Source organism: Vanrija pseudolonga, chromosome 4 (genome assembly GCF_020906515.1).
Source record: "Vanrija pseudolonga chromosome 4, complete sequence".
Taxonomy (NCBI): Eukaryota; Fungi; Basidiomycota; class Tremellomycetes; order Trichosporonales; family Trichosporonaceae; genus Vanrija; species Vanrija pseudolonga.
Genome location: NC_085852.1, coordinates 3159192 through 3186436, shown reverse-complemented (window position 1 = coordinate 3186436; position 27245 = coordinate 3159192). Strand labels below are relative to the sequence as shown.

At 58.7% G+C, this 27245-nt stretch overlaps 10 protein-coding genes and 3 non-coding genes across 13 annotated transcripts; 7 read left to right on the top strand and 6 right to left on the bottom strand.

Annotated features, from left to right (window-relative positions):
• Window positions 1–1101: 1101 nt before the first annotated feature.
• Window positions 1102–2673, top strand: asaE_10 (MFS transporter asaE; the record flags this gene model as incomplete). Its single annotated transcript, XM_062773105.1, is given in 3 exon segments — window positions 1102–1399; window positions 1438–1647; window positions 1667–2673. The coding sequence occupies 3 exon segments, from the start codon at window positions 1102–1104 to the stop codon at window positions 2671–2673; spliced, it is 1515 nt and encodes a 504-aa protein (XP_062629089.1).
• Window positions 2674–5640: 2967 nt separating this feature from the next.
• STL1_2 (Sugar transporter STL1) lies at window positions 5641–7370 on the bottom strand (the record flags this gene model as incomplete). Its single annotated transcript, XM_062773104.1, has 5 exons — window positions 5641–6012; window positions 6057–6393; window positions 6434–6726; window positions 6766–7041; window positions 7083–7370. The coding sequence occupies 5 exons, from the start codon at window positions 7368–7370 to the stop codon at window positions 5641–5643; spliced, it is 1566 nt and encodes a 521-aa protein (XP_062629088.1).
• Window positions 7371–8402: 1032 nt separating this feature from the next.
• On the top strand, window positions 8403–8490 carry LOC62_04G006537. The gene is given in 2 exon segments: window positions 8403–8438; window positions 8454–8490. It is a non-coding gene; the product is annotated as a tRNA-Arg (tRNA).
• A 21-nt stretch (window positions 8491–8511) lies between these two features.
• Window positions 8512–8613, top strand: LOC62_04G006536. The gene is made up of 2 exons: window positions 8512–8548; window positions 8578–8613. It is a non-coding gene; the product is annotated as a tRNA-Ala (tRNA).
• A 372-nt stretch (window positions 8614–8985) lies between these two features.
• On the bottom strand, window positions 8986–10094 carry LOC62_04G006535 (uncharacterized protein; the record flags this gene model as incomplete). Its single annotated transcript, XM_062773103.1, has 3 exons — window positions 8986–9644; window positions 9683–9941; window positions 9975–10094. 3 exons carry the CDS (start codon window positions 10092–10094, stop codon window positions 8986–8988), a joined length of 1038 nt encoding a protein of 345 aa, XP_062629087.1.
• A 381-nt stretch (window positions 10095–10475) lies between these two features.
• Window positions 10476–12184, bottom strand: LOC62_04G006534 (uncharacterized protein; the record flags this gene model as incomplete). The annotated part of the gene is made up of 3 exons (XM_062773102.1): window positions 10476–11674; window positions 11728–11989; window positions 12026–12184. The coding sequence occupies 3 exons, from the start codon at window positions 12182–12184 to the stop codon at window positions 10476–10478; spliced, it is 1620 nt and encodes a 539-aa protein (XP_062629086.1).
• Window positions 12185–12807: 623 nt separating this feature from the next.
• On the bottom strand, window positions 12808–15651 carry LOC62_04G006533 (uncharacterized protein; the record flags this gene model as incomplete). Its single annotated transcript, XM_062773101.1, has 3 exons — window positions 12808–15056; window positions 15102–15393; window positions 15442–15651. The coding sequence occupies 3 exons, from the start codon at window positions 15649–15651 to the stop codon at window positions 12808–12810; spliced, it is 2751 nt and encodes a 916-aa protein (XP_062629085.1).
• A 749-nt stretch (window positions 15652–16400) lies between these two features.
• Window positions 16401–17443, bottom strand: LOC62_04G006532 (uncharacterized protein; the record flags this gene model as incomplete). Its single annotated transcript, XM_062773100.1, has 3 exons — window positions 16401–16882; window positions 16929–17274; window positions 17315–17443. 3 exons carry the CDS (start codon window positions 17441–17443, stop codon window positions 16401–16403), a joined length of 957 nt encoding a protein of 318 aa, XP_062629084.1.
• A 425-nt stretch (window positions 17444–17868) lies between these two features.
• On the bottom strand, window positions 17869–17963 carry LOC62_04G006531. Its single transcript has 2 exons — window positions 17927–17963; window positions 17869–17906 (listed from the first exon to the last, which is right to left on the bottom strand). It is a non-coding gene; the product is annotated as a tRNA-Pro (tRNA).
• Window positions 17964–18518: 555 nt separating this feature from the next.
• On the top strand, window positions 18519–20954 carry LOC62_04G006530 (uncharacterized protein; the record flags this gene model as incomplete). The annotated part of the gene is made up of 5 exons (XM_062773099.1): window positions 18519–19097; window positions 19894–19930; window positions 19990–20075; window positions 20102–20314; window positions 20364–20954. The coding sequence occupies 5 exons, from the start codon at window positions 18519–18521 to the stop codon at window positions 20952–20954; spliced, it is 1506 nt and encodes a 501-aa protein (XP_062629083.1).
• Window positions 20955–21506: 552 nt separating this feature from the next.
• On the top strand, window positions 21507–23832 carry LOC62_04G006529 (uncharacterized protein; the record flags this gene model as incomplete). The annotated part of the gene is made up of 10 exons (XM_062773098.1): window positions 21507–21542; window positions 21578–21614; window positions 21654–21736; window positions 21773–21910; window positions 22858–22891; window positions 22941–23026; window positions 23079–23279; window positions 23332–23421; window positions 23484–23600; window positions 23647–23832. The coding sequence occupies 10 exons, from the start codon at window positions 21507–21509 to the stop codon at window positions 23830–23832; spliced, it is 1008 nt and encodes a 335-aa protein (XP_062629082.1).
• Window positions 23833–24389: 557 nt separating this feature from the next.
• LOC62_04G006528 (uncharacterized protein) lies at window positions 24390–25567 on the top strand (the record flags this gene model as incomplete). Its single annotated transcript, XM_062773097.1, has 4 exons — window positions 24390–24428; window positions 24687–24890; window positions 24940–25209; window positions 25247–25567. The coding sequence occupies 4 exons, from the start codon at window positions 24390–24392 to the stop codon at window positions 25565–25567; spliced, it is 834 nt and encodes a 277-aa protein (XP_062629081.1).
• Window positions 25568–26051: 484 nt separating this feature from the next.
• LOC62_04G006527 (uncharacterized protein) lies at window positions 26052–27131 on the top strand (the record flags this gene model as incomplete). The annotated part of the gene is made up of 5 exons (XM_062773096.1): window positions 26052–26087; window positions 26126–26162; window positions 26203–26297; window positions 26350–26538; window positions 26580–27131. The coding sequence occupies 5 exons, from the start codon at window positions 26052–26054 to the stop codon at window positions 27129–27131; spliced, it is 909 nt and encodes a 302-aa protein (XP_062629080.1).
• Window positions 27132–27245: the final 114 nt, after the last annotated feature.

Genomic DNA, 27245 nt, shown 5'->3' with positions numbered 1-27245 from the left:
TGGCGGTGACGAGGTGGACGGAAAACGTGCCGCCAATCTCCACTGGATGGGTTTCAACTTTTCTCGAGAACCTTTTGGAAGCTTTGAGTACGAGTCCAAGACAGATCGAGGTCGCGAGCATGCACAGTACTGTAAGGATGATCAATCACAACTGCTGAGAATAGAGTGACCTGGGCAAAAAATGCACGCGACGCGACGGAGAGTACCCGCCACGGTGGAGAGCCACGGTGAGAGAGGGGCTCGGTGAGCTCTACCAGCTCACAGCACCTCGACGCCGGGTTCGGCCCGCGTGCCGCCATTGTCTGGGGCGGGGGATTAGACGGCATGAGGACCCGGCCCACCGTAGCTGCACCCACAGAATTATCGCACCGAGCACGGCCAGGGATATCTCGGTGCAGTGGGGTCGGTGAGTCGGCTCGGTGGGGCAGGAGTAGCAAGGCGCGAAAGGCTGGTGCGCGCCTATTCACTAAAGGCACGCGTAGCCCTGGGTGGTGACTGTGTCGCTCGCAACCCCGCACAGACTCGCCCGCGATAAGCATGCATGCTGCGTACGATACGACGGCGGAGAATCCATCGATAGTATCCCCGCGATGCATGCATGCGCTGATCTGTACAGCGAGCGTGAGTGGGGAAAGAGCGAGCTGCAGTCACACGCAGATTTCACGTCATCCCGCCAGTGTCACAACAAATCAGTCTCGGTGGCGGATCACGACGGTGTCAACAACCGGTCGCGCTATCTATCAACATGTCAACATCTGATCGCGCCGTGTCCGACGTCCAGTCAGCCTGCGGAACCCATTCCGCACCAGTCTACGGCGTGGCCGGCCGTACGAGCCCCTCACCGAGCTCCCAGCCGCGCGATGGTGCACCGAGCGCTGGGGCGTGCGGGGTTGGTGGCTGACCGAGGTGTCGACCGAGCCTCTGGGGCTTCCGACACCGGCACACCGAGCATCCTCCATCTCGACCGGGGTTTAGCTCGCGGTATATATGTGCGGTTGGGAGGGCGGGAGTGCCATGTTCCTCGTCAGTGTGCATAACAGCGACGCCGACGAGTGCTTGATTGCTTCACCAGCCCAGCCAGCGAACGAGTGCATCTCCACCATGGCGACACAGGCGACACACCACACCACCCTCGAGGAGGTCAACAACGAGCTCACGCTCGTGCGCACCCTCACCCCACTACAGCGCACGGCCGACGACGACGAGCTGATCGACACGCTCGAAGCCAAGAAGCGCGAGCTGCAGGCCGGTGCTGCGGCCGACACGACTGGGCGGGCCCCACCAGCGCCAGTGGCTACGCCCGCAGCGCCGGCGATGGATCCGCCCCCCGATGGCGGACTCACCGCGTGGCTCGTCGTCGCGGGCGGCTTTCTCCTCATGTTCACCGTGTTCGGGTTCGGTGAGTCACCTGACATGACCGTGCTAACTGGCTGCTAGTCACCGGCCAGGGCCAGCTGCAGGCATACTACCTCAAGAACCAGCTCAAGCACTACCCCCGCTCGTCGGTCGCGTGGATCGCCTCGACGCAGATGGCGCTCGTATTCATGACTGCTTTGCTCTTCGGTCGATACTTTGACCGCCACGGAGCGCTGCATCTGGTTCTGGGTGGCGTCGGGCTCATGTTCGGCTCGCTTATCGCCCTCGCCTGTGAGTTTGTCGCCTGCAGCCCCTCTGTGCACCGCTGAGCCCCTCCGCGCAGTCTCGAAGGAGTTCTACCAGATCCTCCTCTCGCACATCGCCTTCGGCCTCGGCGGAGGCTTTATCTACTCGCCCGCGACCGGCATCGCAGGTCACTGGTTTGTCAAGAAGCGTCCTCTCGCCATCAGCCTGATTGTCGGCGGCGGCGGCTTCGGCGGCATCGTGTACCCCATCATGATCCGCGAGCTCACGAACCGCTTCAAGTTCCGGGACGCGATCCTGATTGTCGCCGGCATCAACTTTGTGCTCCAGGCTCCCGCCATCTTCTGGATGAAGACGCGCCTGCCCCCGCGCACGCCGCCGCCGCTCAAGATGCTGCTCGAGCCGTGGAAGGAGAAGCGCTACGTCTTCATGGTGCTCGGCGCGACTGGCGTCGCGATCAACCTCTTCACGCCGTACTTCAACGCGCCGGTCTACGCCGCCAGCCACACCAAGAACAAGACAATTAACGAGTACTCGGTCGCTTTCCTCCAAGTCGGGTCGTGTGTCGGCCGCCTGGTCGGCGGTCCGATCGCGCTCAAGTACGGTATCTGGAACACGTACGGCACGTTCGGCTTCCTCATGAGCTTCACCATCATCGCCATGTGGACTGGCGCGCCGGTTGGTTCGGCAGGCGCCGTCATCGGCCTCTGGCTGTTCGGCTTCACCTCCGGCGCGACGATCACGCTCACGTCCGCGTCGATGGCGAGCATCTCCCCCATCCAGCAGATCGGCATGCGCTTCGCCATGCTCTGGACCGGTGTTGGCCTCGGTGTTCTCATTGGCCCTCCTATCGCCGGCAAGCTCATCACCATCGCCAACGGCGACTTCAAGTGGGCGGGTGTCTTCTGCGGTGTCACCATGTTCGTCTTTGGCTGGCTCAACGTGACCCCCGGTATCCAGAACAGGCTGAGGGCTCGGCGAGAGCGGCTGGCGGACGCCGAGAAGGGCAGCGGCGCGTCAGTCGACACTGCGGTCGGTGTCGAGACCAAGTAGAGCGCTTTTATTAGATTTATCACTACTCTAGACGGCTAATGGATGACATTGCGACACACAATGGGGGTGATGGGTTGAGTGTTACTGAGAGTTGGAGTCTTCGTCGACTGAAGTGCAAGCCACGTTCAAAGTGTGATGAGCAGTGCTGAGGTTGATGAGAGGCGGTGCTCAGTCAATAGCTATGCCCAGGACAACAACAAACTTGTGGTTGGAGGGCAATACTACAAACCGACGAGCGACCATACAGCCAACCTACCATCGATCTATTGTTGTACCTACCGCCTGTCGAGTCACTGCACAGCTGGATGCCAGCGAAAGCAAGACGAAGAGGTGATATGAAGATGGATTGGCTACTCTGGAACCAGCTATTAATGCAACTGTACATACGTAGGGCACCAAAACGCAAGCAGCCAGAAGGCAGCACTTGGGGACAGCGTAAGTACACGTGTCGCCCGCTCCCTTCATCAAGCAGCAGCGGCTCAGTTATGACCGCACGAAACGTTAGATCACGAAGTGTGTCACTAACACTGCCACCATAGACTGCAGCGAACTTCCCAACACCCAACTACAGTAGAAAGGGGTGGAAAAGGGAAAGGGGCAAGAGGCAATGCTTGTGCACTACTCGCACTGCACCGCGCTGGACAGTGACGATACATTGACATGACCCATGCCCCTCCTTTACCACCAACCACAACCAACAGATGCCCTCTACTGGGCTGGCGACGTCAGAACCGAAGGAGAGAAGGGGGGTATAAACATGCACAAAGGAGAGTCACAAAAGAGTCATCAAGGGCAGTCGGCAAGGGCGACCCAGAGGACCACCGGCCGCCGACCTCCCACTACACCAATACCTCGACCACCTCTGGGACAAGGACCTAACGACGTTGGACTCTGCTCCCGTGGTTTATCTACCACTTCAGCCCCAAACATGGCGGCCACACTGAACTTCACGGCGCCCACAAGCCACATTCCCATCACTGGCCACATCCAATAGCCCCCCGCGGCCCCAAGTACGCACCTGCAGACCCCATCACCCCCAAAACACAGGTAAAAAGGACGGCTGCCGGGGACACCGCCGAGGGTGGCGCATTTTACCGTAGGGTGGAGATGTATGTAGCAAGTCGTCTTTAGAGCCCGGTCAACCGGTAGAGTGCGTGTGAATGAAAGATATATTGTTGCTGTGCAACAAAGCTGTATGGCGCTTTAGTTCGGTGAACGACCCCGTTGACTGACGGGCTTGGAATTATGCTCATGGACGCGCCAGCGTTACGGGGCAGGGCTGGTGTTTGACTCAAGTTGATTGACGCCGCGTCGCTCGCGTCAAGGGGTCAAGTGGTCTGCGTCCTATGGAGCAAAAAGCGAGAAGAGAGGAAGGGGAATGGATCAAGGAGGGGTCGAAACTGGGAGCACTACAAAACGGAAAAAGAACACTCTGAAGGGCATATCACATCGGGGACAGTTTGGCCGCCGCCCAATGTGATATGCCCTTAAGAGCGTGCTGGCGGTCATCACCCTCAGCCTAAGTGTCAGTCGCACCCCGCGGGGCAGTGAAATAATCGTCCGTGGGCGGTATCAGTCACAAAAGGGCCAACCGACAGTGCTCAGGCAGGCTCGAAACAACGGTCTTGCGAGTATGTGCCAAAAGGCGATGGTCAATGGCAGATAACATCAGGGACGAGGTGCTACCCACCTCCCCATTGTTATCTGTCACTGACCATCCCGCTCGCATTGGCCGCAGCGAGGCTATATTCCATTCCCTTCCTCGAGGTAGGACCATCACCAGACCACGTGTCATCCACAGAAAATAAAGTAAAATGCACCAAGCGGGCTCCAACCCTGCTTGCCGTCGCGCTCACAAAAACGATGGCCAATGGCAAATCACACCAGAGGAGCCGGCTTCCCCACTCCACCAGTGTAATTTGCCACTGACCATCCGGTCGTAGTCGCCGCCGGTGGATTATCACCCATTGTTTGGGTGCGTGAGCAAAACATCGCCAAATCTGTGTGCTTCGAAGGGCCCCAATGGCGAGAAAAAAGCAGTGCTCGCGCGGGATGGAACCCTGCGTCACGTCGAAATGGACAAAACAGATGGACAATGGCAGATTACATCGAGAGTGGATGCTACCCACTGTGCCAATGTAATCTTCCACTGACCTCTGGCTCGCTGGAACCGCCGGCAGCTTATGTACAGTCAGTTCTTCTAATGGGGAGTGCAAAAGATGTGTGAGTCCCCTATGACTTGAGAGGAAATGGTACAGTAGCATACGAGAGAGTATATGCTTGGGCACATCGGTGAATACATGTTGCAATGGAAGCATCGGTCATAACCCCGCCCCCAAGTTGAGAGAGCGTCCCTGCTCTTCTTCCACTTTGGAATGCAGTGGTCAGGTAGCTGTTGAATACAAGCATGAGAACCACGTGCAGTCTGCACAAAATGACTCTTCGGCATTGCCTGGTCAGTCGGGGTGTTGGGGACGGTTGTCAGTCGTGTGCTGTCTTGTCCAGGGGCTCGGAGGACCTCTTACTGCCTCCGTCTCGGCTTTGCCGTCCCAGAACTCGTCATAAAAGCGAAACGATCACGGCTCGAACACCCCCTCTGCTCCAAAAATAGACGATTTTAACCCGGTGCCACGACAAAGGAGCAGACGCCCACTCCCCCAACGTGGCATCGCGTCAAAGCCGTCCTTCGCCAGTTCGCGCTCCTTGCTTACATGTCGCCTTTGCACCGCCACGCTTACTCGGAAGGTGTATTGTTGCCATCCCATCACATAGATGTAAAGTACTACCGCCCAAACAACAATAACTCAGGATGGACGGTATCCCACTCCGTTGTCTTATGCAAGACAAACAAATGCCACCAGTCTGCTGCCGCTTCCACGACGCTCCTGATAGATTGGCATCATTGACAACTTAGTACAAACTCCATACGGGGTGCAATGAGGAAGCACCATTCGCCTTCACACCACCTCATACCTTCTCAACATGCTCTGTGCTTCCCTTCGACTCCTCGCCCGGCGGTGTCGAAGGCGTCGAGTTGTGCGCGCCGGCCGGGATGGGCGGGCCGTCCTCTCCTCCCCAGCCATACTTCTGGACCTGGAGCGACGTCTTAACAGCACCAGGAGCCATGAAGAGCCAGTCGATTTCCTCGAGCGTCATGTTCGTTGTCTCGGGGTACGCAAAGTACACCAGGGGCATGAACAGGAAGTTGGTGGCCATGAAGATGAGGTATCCGCGCCATTTGAGGTTGGCGATGAGTGTCGGGGTCACCATAACCACAAAGAAGTTCCACAGCCAGTTGGAGCTAATTCCAATGGCCGTTCCTTTGGCGCGAACATGGAGCTGGAGGGGTTAGCTGAGTGGAGCGGAAAATAGCTTTAACTCACCGGCAATATCTCGGGCACATACACCCACGGCACGCAGTTCTGCGTACCGCCAAAGATGAGCATGTATGTGAAGAAGAATGCTACTGAGCCCGCGGACGTAGCACGGGCGATGTGCTCGGCGTGGTCCTTGAAGCTGAGGAGAATGGCAATCATCATCATTGAGATGGCAAGCCCGAATGCTCCCCAGATCATGGGCTGGCGACGTCCCAGACGGTCGAGTAGCAGCGACGGGAACAGCGAGCCAATAACGAACATGATGTTGATGCAGCCGCCCATAATGAGCGACATGTTGCGGGTCATGCCGACGTTCTTCTCAAGCACTTCGGTGACATAGTAGCTGGGGCGTGAGCTTGGCGTCGACTTGCCACAGCACTTACACAACCAGGTTGATGCCTCCCATCTGGTTCATGAACTGCATGCCGTAGGCGAGAAGGACACGGCGACCAGTCTGCACCTCGTCGCGCTTGAAGATCTGGCTCCACTTGTACTCGCCGTGCTCCTTCTCCACACGGAGAGCGTCGAGGACCTCGGTCTGCTCCTTGACGATCATGGGGTGATCGGCAGAGTGGCCATACACATCACACAGGATCTGAAGCGCTTCAGAGTCCCGGCCGTGGGCGTATAGGTAACGAGGCGACTCGGGGAGACCAAACACGAGGATGACGACAACCTAGGCATGTCAGCTCATGCTGAGACTCGGGAGACTGACGACTGCGAACACCATCTGGAAGGCGATCGGCAGGCGCCAGGCAATGCCGCCCTCTTTGAAGCTCATACCATAGTCGAACCAGTAGGCGATGACGATTCCAACACCAACGAACAGTGGTTCGGACGAGACCAGGCGGCCACGCTTGTCCGCCTCGCACAGCTCAGACTGGTACATGGGCACCGTTGACGTCTCGATGCCAGTACCAATGCCGGTGATGAACCTCGCAATCATCATGTGAGGAACGGTGTAGGCGGTGGTTTGGAGTGTGGCGCCGATCTGGGGGGATCAGCATGGAAACACGTCACTGCGCCACCTACAAGGACAAACACCATGGCGAACCACATGCTCTTGCGCCTCCCAAGCTTCTCGCAGAACAAGAATGCGACGATGCAGCCTGAGAAGCAACCGAGGTTGTAGATGCTGACGATGATGCCCATCATGCCGGGGGAGGGGTGGCCGAAGGTGTCGAGGAAGTGCTGGTTGCCGACAATGCCAGAGAACACGCCCTGGTCGTAGCCGAAGAGGACGAACGCGAGCTGGCACGCGATGGTGACGGCCCAGCGGAGTGGCCGGCCAGTGCCGTACATGTTGATCTGTGACTTCATGGTCAGGGAGTGTGGGGCAGGGCTTGCGGTTTGGGGCCCATGTGGGGAGTTAAGTACCCAGTCGACAGGAGAGAAAGCCCCACACGCTGGATTCCAGGTTGCCGAATCCCTGCAAGGGTGGGCAGACAGCGTCGGGGAACGATGGTCCGGTGCTGCTGTTCCGGTCATGTGTTTGTGCTGCCGAACGGAGTAGCGGCCGAGCCGTACGGAGGTCACCGAACCTGTACCGAATGTGTTTCGCCGCCACGGAGTTCCTGGTTGCGACAACAGCGCCGGACATCCGAGCCGGCTGGTGTAGTCAGACAGCGCCAGCCCCTGCAGGAGGGTGTTGAACCAATTCAGCCGTGAAGGTGGGGTAGGTGGGTGGTGTCGTGGGACGCGGAGACAGGGGATACTGCGGCGTAGGAGTGGACGGCGTGCTTCAGGCCCCAAGAAGCTCGCCGAAAGTGGTTTAACGCCGAAACGGACCTCGGCGAGGCTACCACCTTGGCGACGAGGACGACGCCGCAGGGAGCGCCGCCGAGCCAGACAGCCGCGGTTGTTTCGAGGCACTGGGCGGACCTCGGGCCGCTCGGCACGCTGGTCCACATGACCTGCAGGCCTCCGACTTCACTACCCCTCCTGTTGGAAGGAACGCGTCTGGAGCCTCTGGCACGAGGGCCATGGGGGTCGCAAGGTGGGAGCATGGATTTCGGATTTGGAGCCTCGGTGGGATGTCGGGACTTACTCTCCAGGCTCCGCCATCACAATAACCGGTATCCTACTAAACCTGGGGATGTATGGTTATTGTGGGCCGGATGAGGGTAATCCGAAGAAGTGAGGTTTGGGGAAGTGAGGCTGAGGTGGGCTCTCCTCCGCTCTACCTATCCGTGACAAGTCGAGACATGCACGTGCGGCCAAGAGCACCGGCTGTGGGCCGGTACGCGTCATATCGTTATCGCCTAACGCGTAAGAACGGCAACTCACCGTGTGATAGCCGACCACGCCCCAGAAGAACCCTCAACACCCACCCTCCCTCCTCGACATCATCAAGGTCGCGTGGCCCAATGGCAAGGCGTATGACTACGACTCGTAGCAGCAGTAATCATGAGATTGCGGGTTCGATCCCCGTCGTGGCCTAGCACAGCAGTGCGCATCTCCCGGGCGTGTAGCTCAGTTGGTAGAGCGTGTCATTAGCACGAGACATCCGAGGATGTCACCTACCTACTTGACAAGGTCTTTGGTTCGATTCCTAACTCGTCCAGCTTTTGCCACTGCTCACAGATGCTCCTTGCGATCATTCAAGCATGGCTTCAGATGTCCATCGTTTTGTTGCAGGCTGCAATGGTTGTCAGCGCGCGATTGGGCGATGGAGGAGGGTTGAGGGTAGGTGATTAGGGTCTGGTGGTCCGAGGGCCGATCACCCCGGCGATTGGTTCCGTGCCTCCGAGAATGGCTGCGGGCTGTAAGTAGCAACCGGTATGCTTCATGAGATGCATAAGGCTACCTGTAGTATGCTCGAGTGGACTCTCTACGGATGTAAGATGACTTGGGATGAGTATTGGGACGTGCGCGTCGGGCCAGAGACTAGTCGGAACTTGAAGACCGATTCAGGGTCAAGATGAAGGTTTGCCGTTTACAGGACGATGCTGCGAGCATAGCTCGACGTGACCTGGCTGCCGATGCTGATCTTGGCATCCCAGTACGAGCCGGATGAGGTCGTCGAGTGGCTGTGGGCACGCTTGCGGTGGAGATGACGCTCAAAGTCAGCAAGGTTGTCCTCAGACATGGCCGGGAGTGGAAGCGGGGTACGGCGCGGCGTGAAGACCAGACAGTAGTCGAGGCGCGAAGCCATGTGGTTGCGGAAGGCGGCGAGGTTGCCGCGGTCAATCACGTTGATCACGTCGTCGGCGATTGTCTCGCGGCGGTAGGTGTCGCGGCGCGCAGGCGGGAGGTGGTCAAGGCCGCGCTCCCAGCCGGCGACCTGCGTGCGGAGGAAGCACGTGACCTCGGTCTTGACGGCGCGGTGCAGCTCCGCGGCGCCGTGGAGCAGCAGGTCGGTGTGCTGCATGGGGAAGAGGGCCGACGAGTGGACCCATCCCCCCTCGGCGTCCATCTCGGCGACAGCGTCTACAAGGCGCTCAATCCAGTCCAGCACCTGAACGAGCGGGTCGAAGCGGCGGAGGACCTTGCGCAGCGGCTGGGTCTTGGTCCAGCGGACCAGGGCAGCATCCATGCGCTTGAAGATCTCGGTGATGACCTCCTTCTCGGTACGGCCCGGGGCCGCAATGTTGACTGGAGGAAGTCAGACAAGTCCCGGTCGGCGGACTTACCAGTCTTGGCGATGCCGTATATGAGCCAGAGGCGGTTGAGGTCGTCATGCCACTCGGTCTCGCGGGTGCGGACGAGACGCAGCTGGTAGTGGCGGCGAGCACGATCGAGGCGCACCTCGAGGCGCTCAGCGATGAGATAGTTGACGTACGTCGCGCAAGGGGTGTTGGTCTGCCAGTCGAGAGCGAGCGCGATGTCCTTCTTGGTGTCCTCGTCGATGAGGTCGCCGCGGATGTGCTGTTTGAAGGAGCGGGCGATACGCTACAGTCAGCGGCGGCAAAGTTGTCTACTTACGATCGCGGTGTTCACGTTGTGGTAGTAGATCGGGCGGCGGAGCGTCGGCGACACCGTCACCCAGAAGTCCTTGCGGATGTTGTAGGTGGCCTGCCAGAGACGCGCGCCGTACTCGAGCATGTTGGATGTGCTTGAGCTGGTGAGTTGGGAGAGCCAGCAAAAATGAGGGATGCCTTCTTATCCTGTCGGCTGTGACCATTGGTGACTGGGAGGTGAAGGCTGGTATTCCAGCATCAATGTCGAACAACAGCGGTAGTTGGGCATACGGCCACGCTTGTGCATTAGTGTGCGGTGCGGAGCTGTGCGAGACTCTTCGCTGCCACAACCGCTGACGGGTACAAAGGGTGCAATTATGGGAACAACAATCGTCGATTCGAGGTTGGGATTCAGTGATGGGATCATTCCCATTGATTTCAGCGGACGAACAAGGATACATGGATGGACTCTACAAAGCGCGTTCATTGGTGTCGCACAGCGCTGATGGCACACTGCCGCACCTCATCAGGTCGCATACTCGTTGAAACCACGGCGACGCACAGGTGGTGGCGGGGACCTCGCGTCAGGCGTGCCTTGACCGCCAGCTGATGAGGAACTTCCCTCAGGAGCCCCGATCGAGTCGTAGATTCCGACTCCAGTGCGCATCGCTTCAACCGCAGCGTCGTGGCCCGTAACTGGGGCGAACTGGAACAGCCCGAGGCTGCCGTCATGGCGCCGGTACGAAACGGCCCCAGGAACGTCCTGGATCTCTTCCGATGCCGTCGACCCGTGGACGTCCGATGACTCCTCCTCCGGGCGGTCAAAGGCTCCTCCGAGCGCCTCCCCATGCTCCCCATGGTAGCTGTACTCTGTGAAGTGTCCCGCTTGTCCCATGTGGCCGTGAACAACCTGCGTCACGCTGATGCTGACGTCTCCGCTGACCAGGGGCTCGGGGGTATGGTGGCGGTTGACCCTCGGAAGAGGCTCACCGACACTTGACATCGTGGCTGGTGAGACCGGCCGAATGTTGGTGGGAGGGGTCGAGGGGAAGGTCAAGAGCACGCCAGCGACGCCAGGGCTGGTCGGGGCGGGAGTGAGGCGACGCTCCGCTGGGACCCGGGGAGCCGGAGTGGTAGCGGGTGCAGTTGGCTTGACTACCGAGAAGTCATCCGTGGTGGAAGCGACCACGAGAGGGAACGTTGGGAAGTACTGGGCCGAGGAATAACGGCGCCTCTCCGTTCGGTGGACAACGGTCCCAACTGCATTGGTTGACCAAAGACGTCCCTTCACCTTCTTATCGGCATGGATGGCCGCACGAGCATTGGACCATTGCGGGAACCCGATCTTCACCCACTCCACAACCTTTGCCTTCGTCAACGAGCGGATCCCACGCTCGCGAATGTGAGGAGGGAGAGCTGCGCGTGCTTGGAGGTAGACAGTAATCTTGGTTCCGAGGTACTGCGATACGTCTGCCTTCAGCTGAGCGTGAGACTTGAAGGTCGTGTTGGGTGGCATGGGGAGGACGATGCTGCCAGCCGCCTGCATCTCAGAGACGGCGTCAATGAGCCCGTGGATGAGGACGATAGTGTCGTCGACGGCGTAGTGGGTCTTCAAGCGTACCGAAAGCCCGTCACTCTGGGCAAAGTCCTCAAGGATACGGCCATGGAGGACGCACAGGGCGAGTTGGGTCTCCATGTGCTGGAATCCTCGTGCCACGATCGGTGCTGAGCGCTCAGCGGGGTCAAATTTGTGGTGGCACTACATTCATCCGACTTACTGCCAGGCGGTAGGCCATATAGGCTGCGAACCATGTCGATGGTGCTGTTGACTTGAGCAGTGAAGACGCGACTGTTGATCTTGTGCTGGTCGAACTGGTGGGCGTGCGTGAGGTCGTAGAGTAGGTCGTAGCAGTGATGAAAGTTGGCCACGGTGGGTGGCGGCACCGAATCGCCCCACTTGCTGGCCTCGTCGAAGGCAGCGCGGCCCTCGCGAGAAAAGCTCATGTGGGCGATACCCTCGTTGATCTCATCATGCTTGATCTGTGGTGTCAGCTTTCACCTCTCCCGGTAACTAACGATAATGCCAATGATGATGCGCTCGTAGACGTCCTCCAGCGCTTCCTTGGAGAGCGTAACTTTGAGGGTGAGAGCGGCGTAGGCCGGAGTGAAGCGACGGCGAGGGACAGCAGAGGGATCATGGGGGACCTGGTTGCGGTTGAAGAGAGAGAGGGACATGGCTGGGTTGACTGATAGAGGGTGAGGTAGAAGGGGAGAAGTGGGGGATTGGAGAATGGGTAGTTGTAACGAGTGCTCAGTGTGGGCAGGGGTGATAGGTGGTTGAGAAAGTGGAAAGAGAAGAGAAGAGAGAGGGAGATAAAGGATGCTTCAACACTGTGGTACCAGACTGGCGGTGAGTGGGATGCCGTCGCCATCCAAACACTCGTCTGGCGGCCGAGTGATCGTCCCCACCCACACAACAGCGAGAGTTGACGCTGGGGCCCACCATCATCCCACCGCCATCATCCGACCACCATCTGCCGACCACTGGGTTGTTTATTGAGGTGCATAGAAATATGTCTGCTTACTCATATCCCTGCATATTTCTGTGATGTAAATGCCCCCCTGTACCCCGAGCTGGCACATTGAGGCGGTTGTTCAATCTGGCACAAGGGCGTGCGTTTTTACCACTGAGGTTTGGCTGCAGCCTGTCAGTGCCAGCCATAGCTGTCTGCTTCATTCCGTAGCACAGATGCATATTTTCACCGCCACCAGATCAATATACAACCTGTTTGAGTGCATGAGCAGAATATGCAAGACTCGCATGCATCTGTGAAAATTGGTTGTAACTACCGCCTCAACTAGTGATGTCCGAAGGATTCGCACTCGAAGAACTCGTCATCTGTTTCGGTACCGGTGGGGGCGGGGACCTCAGGTGGGCTACTGCGTGGTGTCACCACATCGCGAGCATCTGGTGGCGATCGGTTGCGAGCAGTTGGCAAAGGTACCAGCTCCCCTCGAAGCGCCTTGTAACGTAGCTTGGCCATGTCATCGAGGTGCTTGAGCATCGAGTCCATCTCGTCGACATCGGCCTTTGTAGGCATCCTGCGCGAGCGCGAGCGGTTCTTAGAGACACGCTCACGGTGAGGTGAAGTCGTCGCCATGTCGCGCCATGACGGAGGTGGATTGTTAAGCACATGCCAAGTGCCCGCTTGCTCCTCCCCTTGGGGCAAGCCGCTACCCATGAAGAGATCGCCCGTTCGTCGACGCACAGCCTCGACAGCGGTACCAGATGGCAGGGCGAGGACATCAAGGCCACGCGTTGTCGCAGGCGCCTGAGATATCCGCACCTTTGGGGGCTCCGCAGGTGGGCTGTATGGCACCGACCGGCGGAGTTCAGGCCGTGTCTGCGGCTCGGCCTTTTCCTTGCCCTTTGGCGTGGCCTTGTTGTCTGTCTTGGAGGATGAATGAGGCGCCGTTGGCTTGGTGGTGCGTGGACGGGGGGCTGACCCAGTGGCAATGTCAGTGGAAGAGTTGCGAGATTTGCCGTGCTTCGGACGCGAGGGCCCAGCCTCCGCGTTGTCGCTGAACCAGCGCGAGCGCTGGGGAGAGGAAGGAGGCGTCTGCTTCTTTCCCACCGTCGTTGTCTCCCGAGAGGGACCAGCCGGAGCAGTGTCCTGGACGGCCGTGGCCGGCTCCCGTGCCCTGCCCCCGGAGCCAACATCGGTGACCTGCATCGCGCTGACAGAGTTGGCTCGGGTTGGGGGAGGAGGAGTGATGCCGACGAAGGGAGAGCGGAGTGGTCCCGGGATTTGACGGAGGGGAGGCGTGGACCTCTGGCCATTGCGGCGGCTGTCCAGACGCGCCCGTAGACGGTTGAGAGCGTCGATGGCCTCGCTCTTACCGCGGCGCTCCCAGTGACCCGGCGACGGTGGGCGGTCGTCCTCAGACGAGCTCACGTAGTCGCCTTCGAAGCGGACGCCACTACGATCCTGCCTCCTCTTCACGACCCAGAGCTTCGCCGTTGCCTTCTCGAGTCGGTTGTCGACGTCAAAGTTGTCAAGGGCGCGATTACGAGGGACGATGACGAGGCCACGTCCAGTGGTCCGGTGGACGTGGTATTCCTTGTCCTTGCGCGGCCGGAGATCCTTGGAGATCTCGTACGCCAGCTCCCACTTGGCTGGGCCCTGCTCGTCCGTCGGCAGCTCGCCGGTGCTCCACAGGGCATCCACCGCCGCGGGGGAGTAGCCGGCCAACGTGAGCTCGGCGGTCGTCGGCAGGTAACCCACGGGCACGTTGGCGGGACCAATGTGCCCGGTTGCACGGGAGCGCCAGGCGTGGTAGGCGCGAGCTCGGGCGGCTGGGTCGGCGTGCTCCGTCCACTTGACTGGATAGCGCCTGGTGTAGTCCATGTCCAGCGTCTCAGTGGCGGTGGCGGTGGTGGAGAATCGGGCGGTCATGGAAACGTCGGGAGCCAGGATGGTCGGAGGGACAGCAGTTGAATTGCCAGAAGAGTAGGTGGAGACGGTCTGCATAGTGTCCGACCCATTCCCGCTCATACGTCGAACGAACTGCCTGCCTCGGTCAAGCATACTGGCCCGACGTGGCTGTGGGTCTGACGATGACCTTTCTGGACGCTTGCGGCTCGAGGGACCTGAGGCGGTGCCGCCGTCTTCGCGAGAGGACTCCGTGCCACCGGGACCCCAGACATTGAGGAGCTCACGCCACAGGCCGTCAAGAAGCGACTCCGGCGTCAAGGAAATGCGAGCCCGATAGCGGTCCTTTGCGCTCTCCATTGAGGCAATGGTGTCGAGACGGCGGCGGTGCAACGCCGGGAGGGTGGCGATGGCGACGGCCCGAGCTTTGTCGTGGGTTCGGGGGTAGCCTGGCGACTCCTTGAATACCGAGCCTCTGCCGAATGCACCCTTCGTTTCAAACTCCTCGACGACTCGGACGCTGGTCTCGACCCAGAGTTCAGCCCAGCCGAGTGGCCCGCGGACGAGGAGCTCCTTGACGGCCGCGCCGGTGATCGACTTCCTAACTGAGTCGGCGACGGCTTGGTACACCTTCTCGTGGATGTAGAAGGCCTCGAATCGGTCCACGACGTGATCTGTAGATGTCAGTTCGGCTCAAATTAAGCTTGACCACAACTCACCAAGCTGAGGAAGGCCGTACAGCTTGAAGATGATCTCGCGGGGCACCTTCTTCGCCTCGATTGCTCGGGCCGTAAGCTTGTTGGCCGAGTACGTTGCCTGTTGAACGAGCTTGGCCATCTTCTCGACGTGCTGTAGCAGCTCGAGCACCACCTGTTCAGAAGGAGTGGCGTGGAGCCACTCCGGCGTGCGCAACAAGTTGGCGAGTTCATCCTTGGCAATGAGGCATTCCTGGGGAAGGACCTTGCCGATGTCTGCCTTGAAGAACCGGTGGTTCATGATCTCGAGGAGGTTCTGTGTGTGTCAACAAATCATCCTCCACCCCCGGGCCAAGAAACCCACCTCTCCGTGACCCAGAAGAATGTAGCACGCATTGCGGCGCGCCTCCTCGTCTTTAATGGCGGCAAGGAATCCCGACTTGAGTCCGAGCGACTGGTCGGGCTCATACTCGACGATCTTGCCTGCTGGGACGTGCAGGAACCGCTCACTGCGGAAGGAGAGGGGTGCAAAGAGGATCGCGGGGTTGAACGATTTGAAGACCTGGAGCAGCATTGGTGTCGTGTAGGTCTTGGAGAGTGGGTAAGAGGGGAAGAGTGAGTGGTTAGTGGGGTTGCGCCTTAAGACTGGCGCTGCTCCCTGGCCCCAACATGACTGCAGTGCATCCCCACGCTCCCAGGATCAGCGACAGTGACACACAACACACACACACGAGGTCGGTGCGAAGATGTGAGGATGGCACGCACCGGTGACACACAATGTGGCGTCGGGGATTTTGCCGTCCGAATCCAGTCCTTTTGAAGTCGGGTGCGAGGGCGTGCATGATTTTGGACCGCTCAAAAGGCATCGATGAGAGGACTGTACGCGCTGAAGATCAACTGGCTATTGTGCAGGTGATTTGTGGATAATTTGATCTGGAGTAGCAGGTCTGCAACGCGTCGTACGCCCATGGCGGGGCGAGCGCGTGAGATGATGACGATGCGATACGCGACACACACGCGCCCGCGGCGTGGGACGTGCAGACGCCCGTCTGTCACCGCCCTCGGGCTCCCACGATTCGAAGACCGACCCCAGCAACTTTGGGGCATCGAAGTCATGCTTCTTGGGCGCTGCTGCCCCACCGAATGAGGACACGCTGACGCGAAATCAGCGCCGAATCTGCTCCCGACGACTGTGGCAATGACTTCATAAACTATAATCGTTCGGTACTACTTTGGTGCCATATGCTTGTGCTTGTTGACACTACTACGCTTCACTATCTGCGAGCACGTCGCTCCCATTCACCCCCAGCTCTCAGACCCACTTCACTTGGAGCCCTTCGACTTGGTTTTAGAGGCGGCGCTGGACAGGACCTCGGCGGCGCGGAGCTTGCCGCGGCGCCAAGTGCGGAAGTCGAGGCCAAGGTGCCAGGTGACACTCTGGCAGATGAGCTCGATGGAGGCGCCCTCCTGCTCCTCCTTCGGGAGCATCTTAAGACCCGCCATCTTCAGGTTGATGTGGGCGTGGAGGTAGTTGTAGATGTCGCTACGGACCTGCGCGTGGGTGCGCTTGATGAGGAGCCCATCAATGGGGAAGATCTTGGTCTCGTTGAGCAAGCCTTCCTTGCACATCTTTTCGACGACATCGACGATGACCATGGCGGGGAAGGCGATCAGGCCAACTGGGAATCCCTTGAAGAGATTGAGACCACGCCGAATGGAGAGGTTCTTGCGCCACTCATTATCGACGCGAGTGTAGAACTGCTGCATGACCGAGTGACGGTCAAGGCCTTCAGTGACGAGCGACTCTGTGGAGGTGTCAGCGGTGTTGGGATCATCACATGAGCAACCTACCCTGGTTCTCGATCTGAAGACCGTAGGCGGCGAGGATGATGTCGCGCCACTCGCGCCAGCGGTTGATCTGGTCCGTACCGAGGAGGATGTCGATGACCGAGTTCTGAGGGAGAACCAGCGACTTGGTCTTGGGGTCGTACTTATGACCCTTCTTCTCCTCTACCTTGGTGATCTCGGCCATAATCGTCTTCATCTGACCCTTGAGGTTCTTAGCCTGGAAGAGGGTGCGCATCGTGCCGGCAGGCTTGTCGCGGTCCCACTTCATGATGGCGCGGAGCGCCTTGCTAGCCTCGGGGCTGATGTCGAGCGGGTTGCGGTCCTCAGCCGAGTACTCCTTGGCGAGGATCTGGCAGTCAGAGGTGAAGCCGGTGTATGTAAGCACTCACGACCGAGTCGTTGACGAGCGTGGAGACCACGAGCTGGCGGTAGAGCGGGAAGCACAGCGAGAGCAGAATGCTGAGGGCGCGGTTCTGCATCTGCTGCTGCGGGGTCATGGATGAGAATATGGTCGACATGGCTAGCAGTGTTGTCGAGGATGATGGTGTGAGAGTGAATGATTAGAAGCCATCAAGCTCCTCTGAGTCCGCGACTTTGTACCCAAACCTGAAGGTTGCCTTGGCAGCAGGCGTTGGGTGGCCGTCAACATCCTATCAAACCGCATGACCCAGCAGTGATGGTGGTCAACAAGGGATGAAAGCAAACACGGCACAAACTCGCACCAGCATACGACGCCTGCATGTTGCAGAACAAAACAACATCAGCACCATCAGCAATGCAAATGTGGAGGGACAATTGCCACAGCGGATGTAAAGCCACGTGGCGGAAGTCGACGCCGCCTCACCCGCTCGCACCCCCGCTCGCACCCACCTCCGCCAATGACGACCTCCGACGCCGACGCCGCTACGCAAAAACTCAGACTCGTGCTTGCGCACGCTCCTGCGAGGCCCTCGCCGGGATTTGAACCCAGGACCACTCCCATTGCTTAAGGTGCTTCAGCGCCCTAAGAGAGTATGATAGCCACTACACCACGAGAGCCGCCACATTCACGGACGCAATTTTGGCTTGTGGGCGTGTGGCGTGCGTGACTGCGAACCACGCAGCGTGGTCTGCCTCTGCATATGTGGTCAGCCAGCTATTGCCGGCGGTGCTGAGGCCATGGTGCAGCTACTTCTCTGTTGCAGCTGCCGGTTCTGTCGCTGTCGCTGCGCCCCACGTCCGCTCACACTAGGCTCCCAGCGCCCTTGAGCTGATGACAGGGGGCGCGATCCCACGCCCCGCCCTCAAAACACCACTCGCTCGTCTCACCATGTCATCTCTCGACTATCTTCCACTTTGCCACCCAACCTCTCAGTCATCAGCTCTCCCCTACTCAATCAACATGACGATCACTCAAGGCCATTGGAAGGGTTGGATCGTGAGTTGAGGAGCAGCTGGACCGGTGCTGACCCCAGGTGCATCTGGAGTACACGGATGACGAGACCAAGATCGGTGAGCCATCATGATCAATGAGTCCGAGGGGAGGCTGACAATCCTAAGAGGAGCATGCTCCGACCTCCCTTGAGGCCAACCGCACCCGCAAGCATCCCCTCCATGTTGCCTACGCCGAGGCCACGACATTTGAGCGGGGATGTGAAGCGTCACAGTCGCCCGTATTCTTACACTCGCAAGCCTTTCAGTATCGTTGTTTCACGAGACGGCAATCTCCCTATCCGTCGGGCCGTTCAGGTCACTTGCATCATCGACGGCCGCCAGCTCAGCTCCGCGACCATCCTCCCGAGGGGCGATGACAGCCCGACGTACCTTGAGACTTGGGTGGCCAAGGAGTGCGGGAAGTACTACGACAAGAACTACCAGTTCTCGCCGATCGTGAGTGAGCTGCTGAAATCCCCTGACACTGTCAAGATTTTCCTCCAGGATGGGCCCATTCCAGCCGAGCTGCCGTACTATGGCTCCATCGTCGTCAAACTCGAGGAAATCAAGGACCTCAAGGATCTGCCCTCTCGTGTTGTGTGCATGGGCAAGAAGCCCCTCGGCCTTCTCACCAAGATATTCGAGGGTCAGACCACCGATACCTACGTGGATGGTGTTGTCGTGGGGAAGTCGAAGCCAACCAAAATCTGCGATGGCAACGTCAACAAGTCTGCCCCCAAGGCCACTGTCGTGTTCAAGGTGAGCTACAAATCACACCACCGGTCCTTCAGATACTTACTCTGCAGTACGGTTCCACGGACACTCTCATGAAGAACGGGATCATTCCCCACAAGGAGAGCGGTATTGCTCGCCCCCGCACCGTCCATGGTGGCACCCCCCTGAAGGCGAACGCTGCCCCGCTCAACGTGGTCTACGACCTCGACACCAGTTCGGAATCGTGTGGGGTCTTCCGACTCCTGCGCTGGCAGCTGCAGGGCCTCGCCCGCTCTTGAAGACCGTGCAAGGAAGCTCATCCAACCGCGCTGTCATGATCGCCAATAAAATGTACATCATCGCCACAGCGTCATCCTGCAAACACGAACACTGCAGCGCGCAGCAACATGCGACGGCCGAGACGACGTAAAGAATGAAGAGCTGGAGCCGTGTCAATGGAGCCATACTATGCAGGCGTGTGCACATACAGAAGCAAGAGCGCAACTGATTGAGGGTTGAGTGCCGGCCGAGGAGGTGCCCAGGCAGGTTCATCGATATTCAGCGAGCACGACTGTGCCTCGTCCAGTCGGAGTAGTGAGATCCCACCAAGGCGCAACATCGTCACGCGTGCTCGACAGCTGATGTCATGCATAGCCCTCTCTCCGCCAGTTTTGTCCCGTGAAGCGCCCCAGTTCATCATTTAAGTCGGCAGCGTGCGCCGCAACTCGCTCTTCCCACACTCCTTCATCCTCTCGTCGCCACCGCATCAGCATGAAGGTCACACACCGCGACTGGGCCGGATGGAAAGTGGGTGCTCCATCTGCAAGGGAGCTAACCAAAGGTCTACATCCAGTACAAGGGCGACCATTCGATTATCAGTGCGAGATTGTCACTGAGCTCTCGGCGGCCACCGCCAGGACGAGCTGACTTCCGCCAGAGGAGTATGCCCCGGCGCATTTGACGGCCAAGCAGACTGGTAACGACCCCATCGATGTTGTCTACATCGCCGTTGACGAGAAGCGTGTACGTCCAGGTGAACCACCGTTCAGAAGCTTATCACTCAGCCCTTCCGCATTGTCGCCGCTCCTCCCGATGCCCACCATCCCGTTGACGTGATCCTGCGGTCCACCATCGACGGCATCAAGCTCGACCGAAATGGCACCGTATCCATGAATGGCTCAGGTCATCCTATCCACAACGCGGTGTGGTGCGATAGGAGCAGCGGCATCCCTTGCGATATGGAGTACATTTTCACTCCCATTGTGAGTGACCCCATTCTTTGCGCAGATGGAAACGCCTGACTGGCTGCAGAACTTCGTCGACAACGGGCCCATCCCTGACGAAGTCCTTCTTTACGGTTCCATTGCCGTCACTCTCGAGGGCGTAAAGTGTTCCGGCGACAAGACGTCTGCCTTCCGCGCCTCGCCTACGAAGACACCGGTCGCCGTTGTCGACAGCTCAATGGAGGACCACCTGACTGACACTTGTGTCATTGGGACGCCGCTGGGTCAGTCAAAGAGGATGCATACGTACAGCTTCAAGCCCATCAAGTCGATTCCCAAGGCAACAATCGTGTTCAAGGTATGTCTTGCCTCAAGCGGGGTTGGTAGTAATGCTGATGTGCAGTACGCGTCCAGGGATGTCCTCATCGAGAACGACATCATCCCCGACAAGCTCGATGAGAAGGCTGGCCACCACACGCCGCCGTTCACTGTGTTTGGCGGCAAGACGTTGAAGCTGAGCGACACGCCGCTTACTGTTACCTACGACCATACCGAGGATGCTATCGAGGACATCAACCCTGGTTGCATGAGGTGGCCACGCTTCCTCTTCTTCAAGAAGAAGCAGAAGAACAAGCGTGGGAGTGTGACTGGTGGCAAGGGCGTGGGCAAGAAACAGTAGAAACCGCAACGTCGCAACGTCGAGTGCTGCGAGTATATACTGCAGGGTATTATCAAGAGCTCGTGTGGCAAAGTAAAGCGCCAATATATTATCCATCACGTCTATGCAATTAACTGAGGTTATTCCTTTTAGTCCCCTGCAAGTCGTTGGCAAGATAGAATGATGAGCAGTGCGTGTACAACCCCGCACAGGGTCAAGCCAGCATGGCGCATTCCAGTGCTGGTTATCCACTCCTACAATGTCAGGTGGACGTGGATTCGTGAAGTGGCGAGTACGACCACCGTTATGTGGGGGGACGGAGGCATGGTTGTGGCGCCACAAGCGGAGCCCCCACTCCACTCTGCGCCCTTGCGTCGGTATCAATCACGGCCATCCGTCACTCCAACACACGACGCCCATCCATCTCTCAATTCCACCATCCTGTGTGCCCCGTCGCGCTGGCAGGCTGTTGTAGCCCTCCTCGCACACCTCGTCGACCCCATATATTTCCGCTCACCCAACCTCCCATCCCTCCCATCCAACTTCACCTACTCCCTCTTCAACACTTGCACCATGAAGATCCCACACGGCGACTGGAAGGACTGGGAGGTGAGCTGTCAAAGGGTCCAAGTAGCTGACATCAGGTGTACCTGGAGTACGTCGACACGGGCGCCAAGATCGGTGGGTGAGGGCGCTGGAGCGAGGCTGACCCACTTGCAGAGGAGGGCCCGCACACGTACCTCTCCGCCGAGGAGGCCAGGCGCCCCACCTACATCGTACGCGTCCACCTAGAGAAGAACCGCGTGAGTGCCCCAAGTCCGCCCTACGCTAACCCCTAGCCTTTCCGTGGGGTCGTGAAGAGCCCGGGGATCGACGAGGCTGGCACGGGTGCGGGTCCTTTCCTATCCAAGGCAGTTCCGCTGCGCGGGTGGCTCATCGTCAACGACCGCGGAGAGATTCTCGACGACGCGCACGAGGTATGTCCTGGAAGTGGGGCGTAGCTCACTGCGTCACAGATCAGGAAGGGTAATGTAGAAGTTACCCTCGAACTGCCCAAGACCCAACGTCCGCGCCCCTCCCACAATGCGACTCCAGGTACCATGGACGCGAACATCGCCGACGATGAACCAGGGGGAAGCGGGGGCCAGTCGACGGTGGAGGGCAAGAAGAGTCGCCGCTCCCGGAAGACCATAGTTATTTTCATGGTAAGCTTCCACGATTTTGTGGGTCCAAGCTGAGCCCCAGCACGACACGGAGGACACGGTGCCCGACGACCCACCGGCCATGTTCACCTCCGACGAAGGGGGGGCAACACCGGGGGAAAATCAAGGAGCTTGTGAGGAGCGTCTACCCACCCAAGGTCACTCCCTACCTGGAGGAGCGCCTGGCCCACCTCCATCGCCGCCCCAGGGGCTGGACGTGCGGAGTCTGCGACGCCCTCCTCCGGGGCGTTCAGCGCGTCATCGACCTCGTGAGATGACGCGTCGAACCGGTTCTACCGCCCTGGACAGGCTGCGGCACACCCTGGGAGAGGAGGTAGTAGTAGTCCATGTAATGGGAAACGCAGCTCTGCTGCTTCAGAATCGGCGTGCTGCTCGAGAGGCATGAGTTGACGGAACGGATGAGAGGGGCGTCGTATGGGTGCCCGGTTGGCACACTCTTGACCAGCGCCCAGCGTCACAACATCATGGTCGCGGCCCTCCTCCATCCGTGTTCCAAGCGAGTCCCCCGGCCACGCCCCTGTCCGTCTCTCACGCATTTAGTTTTGCCACCAGCTTTCAGCACTCTTCCTTCGCTTCAACCTTTCCTTTTGTTCTACTCCACGCTCAACCGCTCCGTGTATTGAGAATCATGAAGGTCACCAGCACTGGTTACTGGCGCGACTGGGAGGTAAGCGACGAACCTCGGGAGGAGCTGAATCTAGGTCTACCTCGAGTACCTCGACAAGAAGCGTATCCGTGAGGGAGAAGAAGTCCCCACATGACTTGACGGTCCTGATTCGAGCAGCTGAGCACGCTCCCGACGACCTGTCGGCAGAGCGTACTGGCAATCGGCCCATGGATGTTGTCTACGCCGAAGTGGACTGCGAGATTGTGAGCAATCCGTCAAACATTGCGCAACTCGTATACCAACTCTGATCACCAGCCCTTCCGTATCGTCGCCAAAAAGCCGCCAGGAGCGGTTATCACTCACGACACCGTTATTAGTGCCATCATCGACGGTCGTGAGCTTGGCAACAGTCGTTTGTACCACCAGGTGTCGGACAAAACCGAAGTGCAGCACGAAAGATGGGTGGACAAGCATTGTGGAGAGCTGTACGACATGAACTACAAGTTCTCCTCCCTTGTAAGTTGACCCAGCGAAAGGAGGATCGCCATGAATTGCTCACGTCATGCAGCTCTTCATGGAGGACGGGCCAATCCCAAAAGAGCTTCTCTACTATGGCTCGGTCATTGTCAACCTCGAGGCCGGCACGGGTGGTGTGCCAGTGATGACAGGCCCCCGCTGCACCGGTAGGAAGCCTCTCGGTATTCTGACATCTCGGTGAAGGAGCGGACCACCGACGTGTATGTGGATGGAAATGTCCTCTATCGCACTCAGCCCTCCGGGGTCTACTCCAACTATAAGCGCAACCATAGCATCCCCAAGGCCACCGTTGTATTCAAGGTGAGTCTATCTGCTGACCACGACCGCCGTGTGTCTGACGCACCAGTATGGAACCAGGGCTATGCTCGTGAAGAATGGGGTCATCTCGAACACGGTTGGCTACCAAGTCGATTCCTCGTCGCCCAAGCCCTCAAAGACGTCGCCCACGACCTCCTACGGCGGCAAGACGTTCAAGCCCGGTCCCAACCCTCTCACGGTCATTTACGACCCGGAGGTTCACTACGACTCGTAGGCCCTGTATTGCAGGGGGTTACTGCATCTCGTCGTCGACGAATGTTTAGGCCCTCTGACATCGACCAACATCTCAAACTCGTCTGGCGATCATCGAAGCGCGCCAGCCCAACCCTGTGCAAGTGCAGCAACAAGACCCGTTCAGAAACCATCACCGACTCGCCACTGTCCACATGGAGTCATCGTAATATCACTCTCTGAGCCACTGCCCATACAAGTAATCTCCTAGGGTATGATATACATGCACCTAGTGTTCCAGCGTGACTTGACAGCCGTCAAGTCTAAGGTTGAGCCAGGTGCTCAAGCGCTCTGCGTTGCCTCCCCGCATGTTTGCTTGACCACTGACATCCATAACGTGTACTCAAGAGCTCATGGGTACGCGCCGCCCTTGACCCCGACGACAGGCTTCGCCTTCCTCACCTTCCTCGGCTTCCTCGAACTCGCACCCCACCAGGCGGGGTATTTAAACTCACCACCCCCTCCCTCACTTTCTCTTTCTTCCACTTCACCTCGCTTTCAACTTACACCACCGCACCACCAACCACAACTCCATCAAGTATGAAGATAACTAGCACTGGGTACTGGCGCGACTGGGAGGTGAGAAGCGCCGGCATTGTAGCATGCTAATGGCAGGTGTACCTCGAGTACATGGACGACAAGAAGCGCATCATTGGGTTGAAGGAAGGCGCACCTTGGCGAGCTGACACAAACAGTTGAGCACTGTCCCGAACACCTTTCGGCAGAGCGCACTGGCAACAGGCCCCTGGATGTGGCTTACGCTGAAGTGACTTATGAACGTGTAAGTCCCACTGTGTCCTGTCATTGGCGCTGACGTCGGGGCGCTGGTTTTATCAGCCGTTCCGCATTGTTGCCAAGAACACTACTGGTGCCCTTCCCCGATTCGACACCACCATTCAGTCAACCATCGATGGGCGCCAGCTCAACAATGGGATCATTGCATTGACTGCTGATAAGGCAAGCAACAAGGTGGAGGATTGCGAGTGGGTGGACGAACAGTGCGGCAACCTGTACGAAATGAACTACAAGTTTTCCCCTATTGTAAGTCACATTCGTTTTGTGGAATACATTCTGTGTCTGACAAGTGCAGCTCTTCATTGAAGATGGCCCCCTCCCGAGAGAGCATCTGTTTTACGGCTCCATTGTTGTCGTACTCGAAGCTGGACACGGTGAAGAAAGTTTCACTAGGAAGACTAAATCCACTGGCAAGAAGCCTCTCGGTATTCTCGACAAGGCGATTCAAGACCAGACAACGGACGCGTTCGTGGACGGGAAAGTTGCTGGCCTTGCTCCACCCACGGAGGATCGTTACCCTTACACGAGGAACATGGCGATCCCTACAGCCACCGTTGTGTTCAAGGTGAGTTTCACGGTCGCATCTAAATCTCACTCATAAGTACGGCACGAGGGCCATGCTCGTGAAGAACGGGATTCTTCCCTCAGTCACCGCCACCAGCGCTCGCCCTCACCCATACCACAAGCGAGTTGCCGTTAAGACCGGTCCAGTTCGTGGCCTGACCAAGTCCTCTTACGGCGGCAAGGAGTTCAAGGCCAACCCCAACCCGCTCACCGTCATCTACGACCCCGAGGATGACGACGGGATCAGCCCCAGCAACCTCCAAGACATTCTCATCGACGTCAACTTTACTATTGAGGACTCTTCGAGCTCGTCTGACAACGCGGCGTCGGACGAGGATTCCGACAGCGAGCTGGAGTAGGCTCGTGGCATACATCCCTCCCCAGGCGGGACCTCCGTCATCACCGTCATCTCCATAACGCATCCTCCCATTCATCGCGATACCAGTCCAATCATCATGTGTGTAAGCTCCATTAGTAAACAGATCCCTGTATATCATCGAAAGAGTTAGTATAAGCCCCAGTACAGAGAGACGTCATGTAACAACCGTGTCCATCCACATTGAGCCGCAACGCCACAGTCACCCTCGCTGGTCACTTTGGTGCACCTGTGCCCTTGCATCATCCAGTACGCCTGCAACAGCTCTAAGACCCACGAGACCATGCACCTGCCTCATGTGTTCGAGCCTCGTGGCTGCGAGGCCACGTGTCAATCGGCGGATCAGCGGCTGGGCACGAGCGCCGATCTCTCCTCGCCGCGCTCATGTCTCGTCCGCCCCTCGACTTCCAACTTTCACCTCCCCTCACTCACTCTCTCACTACACCACCAATTCACACAACCCGACAATGAAGATCAAGAACGGCTTCTGGCGCGATTGGGAGGTGAGCTGCAGGGTGCGTTGCCAAGCAGCTGACCTCAGGTGTCCCTCGAGTACGAGAATGCGGACGGCGCGATCAGTGAGCCTGACCGCCAGCCCACCGCACTGACACCACCCAGCCGAGCACAACCCCGACTTCATCTCGGCCGAGCGCACGGGCAACCGCGACCTGCGCGTCGTCTACGTCGAGGTCGCCGAGGTGGACGTCGAGCGCGTGGGTGCTGCGTGTTGCCACCGCCTGCTGCGCACCGAAACTGACGACACAGCCCTTCCGCATCGTGGCTCGCGCCCCTCGTCTCATCGACTTTGACCTGAAGATGGAGTCCGTCATTGACGGGCGTAAGCTTGGTATTCCGCGCGCTGGGCACAAGGCGACTGTTCTGCGCGACTCGAGATGGGTCGACCGCGACTGCGACGGGGTCCACTATGACCGCAACTACAAGTTCTCGCCGCTCGTAAGCCGTGCCGGCTAGGCCTGCAACTGACACCCGCCCAGCTATTCATCGTGAACGGCCCTACGCCCAAGCAGCTCCGCTACTATGGCTCCATCACGGTTACGCTTGAGGGCGGCAAGCTTGCGCCGTGGAAGATGTCCCCGCCGTCGTGTACCGGCCAGAAGCCGCTCGGCATCCTCGACGAGGGGGCCAAGGAGCGCATCGGCACCGACCTGTACGTCGACGGCAGCGTCATTGGCCCCACCATGCCTACCAACAGGGCCCCGTTCAAGGCCGATGAGAGCATTCCCGAGGGCGCTGTCGTGTTCAAGGTAAGTGCGGCGAATGCGAGGGCGGGTGGCTCATGCCAGTATGGCACGGGCAACGCTCTCACGCGCAACGGCTTCACTGTGTTCGAGATCGGTGGCGGCGGAGGTGGTCCACGTGCCCAACCCGCTCTTCGCCGCAGCCTCCGCCTGATCGATAATGGGCGTGGCACGACGTATGGCGGCAACAACTTTGAGCGCAGCGAGACGCCCCTCACGGTTGTCTATGACCCCAAGGACGAGAGTGGCACCCACCGTTCTCCCAAGCGCCGCCGCACTGCCAAGTGATGGCCAGTAGCGAGCCACGTGGCATCATCAATCAACATCAAAATCCATCTGCGTGTCACCATCCAAGAACGAGTTGTAGATACGCTTTCATCCAACTGCAGCCTGAATCACATC